We start from the raw sequence: 4305 nt of genomic DNA on the forward strand, positions 1-4305 counted from the left end.
GGGTGATTTCTCGCTTTCTGTCTCTTTGTCTCTCTCTCTCTGTCTGGCGAGCGCACGCGCCCTACAGTGAAAATCTCTCCAAAAAATAAAAATAAATAAAAATAAAAAATAAAAAAAAATAAAATGACAAAAATCAAGACCTAGTGAGTAATTAAAAAAAAAAAGTATATGTGTTTTTAATATTACAAGAATTAATCAAATAAACCATACAAAAATCTCCAAGGAAACATTATATATTACATGTAAGGTTTTTACTCTTTTAAGGAGACAAATCTTCCAAATATGACACTGTTACATTAGTTAAAAGGATATTTATGCTACTGGGTTACATGCTTCAATTCTTCAGGTCCCATTTTTACATCTAATCATTCTGTTCTAGTTTGCTTTAGAAAACACACTCTTAACAACAAAACTCCAAAGTGAAAATTTCCAATTCTTTCTTTTTCTTTGAAAATTTCTAATTCTGAGTTTGGTATACAGCAAAGAAAAATTTTACAAATACCTTCTAATTTCGTATTTGTGAATCTTAATAATTTCTTCCATTAAATATTTATGCTGGAGTTAAAAAAAAAAGACACTAACTCAAAAGAAAAGGTAAGGTTGCCTAACTTATTCAGCCCTTAAGTTAAAATGTACAAATTTAATAGACAATTCAGTTTCTTTCATTTTATTTTTAAGATGGCTTCATTGCTCAGGACAAAATGGTACAAATACAAGAAGCTTTCCTTAGGGTTGGTCAAGACCATTTTCATCTGCTCTCCTAAAAACTCTAGCTCAGACACCCCCTCCCCCCAAATTACATATTTGAGAAGCTAGGGGATGTAGACTCAGGGTTTTGGTAAAACAAGAAAAATCAATGAATGACTATAGTACCCTACTGTTTATAACAGCACTAGTACAAACTCAACGCTTTTAAATCAGGGAAGCTTTCACTCCATTCCTAATAAAGTGGCTTTACAACCTCCATGAAGAAAAAGAATTAGATAAAGGTGTAAACCAATTTTCCTCCTTTAGAGACACTGTGAGAGAGAGGATGAATTATTTTTTTGTAAACTTCCTTTTCAGATCTGCAGGCTTCACGGTACGCCAGAGCCCCAATATTCAAGCAGTTCGTGGCAAAAAATGAAAGTGAAAAAGTAGACGCAGAGATCTGTGAAGACTTCACCCATTTTGCTGTAGGTCTCCATTGACCGATTTATCACTTCCGCAGGAATTCCAGATAACAGAAGTGCAGCTGTGAGTACTGTTGTCTTTACCTTCTTCTCACCCTACAGAGGAAGACTGCAATCATTATCTTACAGCTTTTGGCAGACCACATTAGCACTATAAAAATATGACCAGTAGGGATATTTTTGTCTAAATGATTTCAAAACTGCTGATGAAATTTCATAATAGTATGTCAATATTCACTGAGCATATAATACACAAATCAACTCAATAGTAGACACCATGCTTGCTACTGAAAGTTTTCGAAATGTCATCTCGGGAACCAGCAGACGGCGTAATGGTTACATCACTTGACTCCTACGTGGTCTACTGTGGATTAAATCCTGGACCCAGCAGCTTGAAACTCACACTGGGTGCTTGTGCGTGCATGCCCAAAATCCCAAGAGAACGGAGGAGACGTGATCATGCATGGCCATGCCCCACGGAGGGTGACTTCTTGGTTTCTGTCTCTCTCCAGTGAGAGCATGTGCCCTATGCAAAAATCTTTTTTAAAAAAAAAGTCATCTTGGGACCAACAGATAGCATAATGGTTACATCACTGGACTCCCACATGGTTGACCGCAGTTTGAGTCTCAGACATGGTAGCTTGAAACTTGAAACTCACGTTTCAAGTTTGTGTGTGTGTGTGTGTGTGTGTGTGTGTGTCTGTCTGCGCCTTAAATCCCAGGAGAACAAAGAAGGGACTGCAGTGTGGCCATGCTCCCAGGGGGTGATTTTTTACTTTTTTTCTCTCTGTCTCTGTTTCTTTAGAAAAAAAATAATCAAGTCATCTCAGTGGAGCTAGCAGGTAATATACTGGTTAAGGTGCTGGACTCCCACAGAGCTGACTGTGGTTTGAGTCCCAGACCCAGTAGCTCGAGAATCATACCAGGCATGTGGGCATATATGCCCCAAATCGCAAGAGAATAGAGAAGAGATTGTAACATGACTATCCCCCCTCCCCCCCGTGGGGGTGATTCCTCACTTTCTGACTCTCTGGCTAGTGCATGCACCCTATAGCAAAAAATCTCTAAGATTCAAAAAAAAAAGTGGTGGTTAAGTCACTGGACTCCCACAAGGCTGACTGCGGTTCAAGTCCTAGACATGGTGGCTTGCTTTCTCACTTTCCCTCTCCCCAAATTAAAAATTTAGTAATAAAAAAATCTAAAATTTTATTTTTTAAAGAATTATTTTATTTATCATCACTATTATTATCTTAATTTGATCAGAGAGAGAGAAAGAGTAAGAAGGCAAGCTACCAGTCCAGGTTTTGAACTGCAGTCAGCCATGTGGGAGTCCAGTGCCTTTAACCACACCACCTGCCGGCCCTAGTTTACAATACTTTCTGGGGGAGAAAGAGAACATTTATTTCCTAATATAATTTTCTTTCTTCTTTTTTTTCTTAATCTTTTATTGGGTACATTTGAGGTTATTTCCTAATATAATTTTCTAGTATAATTTTTTTTCTAGTATAATTTTTAAAGAAATTAACAATTGAGTTTTTATTAAATTTATTGATTTGTATCACCAAATCCAGTCACATTGTTTGGAAAATTCAAAACTGGGGACCAGCAGTTAGCATAATGGCTATGTCACTGGACTCCCATGTAATCGACCGCAGTTCGTGTCCCAGACCCAGTGGCTTGATCTCATGCCCGGTGCGGGTGGGTGCGTGCCCAAGATCCCGAGAGGAGAATGGAGAAGGGATTGCAGCGTGGCCATCCCCCCCTGCGGGGTGATGTCTCACTTTCTGTCCCTCCATCTCTCTCTGTCTTTCTGGTGAGCACATGCACCCTAGAACAAAAAGACATTTCCAAATAAAGTAACCCTGGCATAAAGAGCCGGGGAGTCATGTACCGGAGTGCTAGACTCCCACATGCCTAACTCAGGTTTGATTCCCAGACCAGGTGGCTTGAAAATCATGCTGGGTGCACGAGTGCATACTCAAAACCCCAGGAAGAAGACTCTGCAATCATACGTGGCTGACTGCAGTTCCTAGGGCCAGCAGCTGACTTGGTGGTTAAGGTGCTGGATTCCCACATGCCCGACCATGGTCCAAGTCCTGGACCTTGGAGGCTTGCTTTCTCACTCTCTCTCTCTAGTCAAGTTAAAAATAATAACAAGAAATAAAATTAATCATTTTTAAAAATAATTACTTTATTTATTTATTTTGGTTTGACCAGAAAGGAACAGAGAGAGACAGAGGGAGGGAAAGTGAGAAAGCAAGCTGCCTGGTCTGGGACTCAAACCGCGTTTGGCCATGTAAGAGAACAGTGGCCTTAACCGCCATGCCACCTGCCAGCACCAAATAATTTTTTAAAAAGAAAGAAAGAAGAGAGAAACTCACACCAAGCATATATGTGTATGTGCCCAAAATTCTGAGAGGAGAATGGAGAAGGGATTGCAGCATGGCCATCCTCCTGGGGGGTGACTTCTCTTACTGTCTCTGGCAAGGGCACACACCCTATGGTAAAAACTTTTTTAAAAAATAATTAATTAAAAAATAAACACTGGGGGGACCAGCAGTTGGTGTAATGGCTATGTGGCTGGACTCCCAGGTAATCAACGGCGGTTTGACGGTCCCAATTCAAGCTCTGAGACCCGGCACCTTGAATTCATGTCAGACATGTGTGCGGGCATGCCAAAGATCCCAAGAGGAAAATGGAGGAAAAGGGACTTTGGTGTGGCCATCCCCTCTGGGGGGGTGATTTCTCACTTTCTGTCTCCCTCTTTCAGGCAAGCGCACACGCCCTATAGCAAAAACCTCTCCAAAAATAAATAAATAAATAAAAACAAATACACACTGGCGGTTGGCAGGTGGTGTGGTGGATAAGGGCGCTGGACTCCCATATGGCCTGCTGTGGTTTGAGTACCAGACCTGGCAGCCTGCTTTCTCACTTTCCCTCTCTCTCTCTCTTGTTCTGTCCCCCTCTGGTCAGATTAAAATAAATAAGTTAAACAAAATAAAACTTTTTTTTGAGAGGTTTTTGCTATAGGGTGCATGCGCTCACTAGAAAGAGAGAGACAGAGAGCAAGAAATCACCCCCCAGAGAGGATGGCCACACTGCAATCCCTTCTCCTCCATTCTCCTCTCAGGAT

The 4305-nt window shown here is 40.8% G+C and overlaps 1 protein-coding gene across 1 annotated transcript in view; it reads right to left on the reverse strand.

The window, feature by feature from the left end:
• Window positions 1–234: 234 nt before the first annotated feature.
• The window catches only part of CAMLG (calcium modulating ligand), a gene marked incomplete at its 5' end in the record, with an annotated part of 12242 nt that continues 8171 nt past the window's right edge, over window positions 235–4305 (reverse strand). The window contains 1 exon segment of the mRNA XM_014583602.2: window positions 235–1268. Coding sequence (XP_014439088.1) covers window positions 1077–1268 — 192 coding nt within the window.

This window comes from Tupaia chinensis, unplaced genomic scaffold (genome assembly GCF_000334495.1).
Source record: "Tupaia chinensis unplaced genomic scaffold, TupChi_1.0 Scaffold144346_1, whole genome shotgun sequence".
NCBI classification, from domain to species: Eukaryota; Metazoa; Chordata; class Mammalia; order Scandentia; family Tupaiidae; genus Tupaia; species Tupaia belangeri.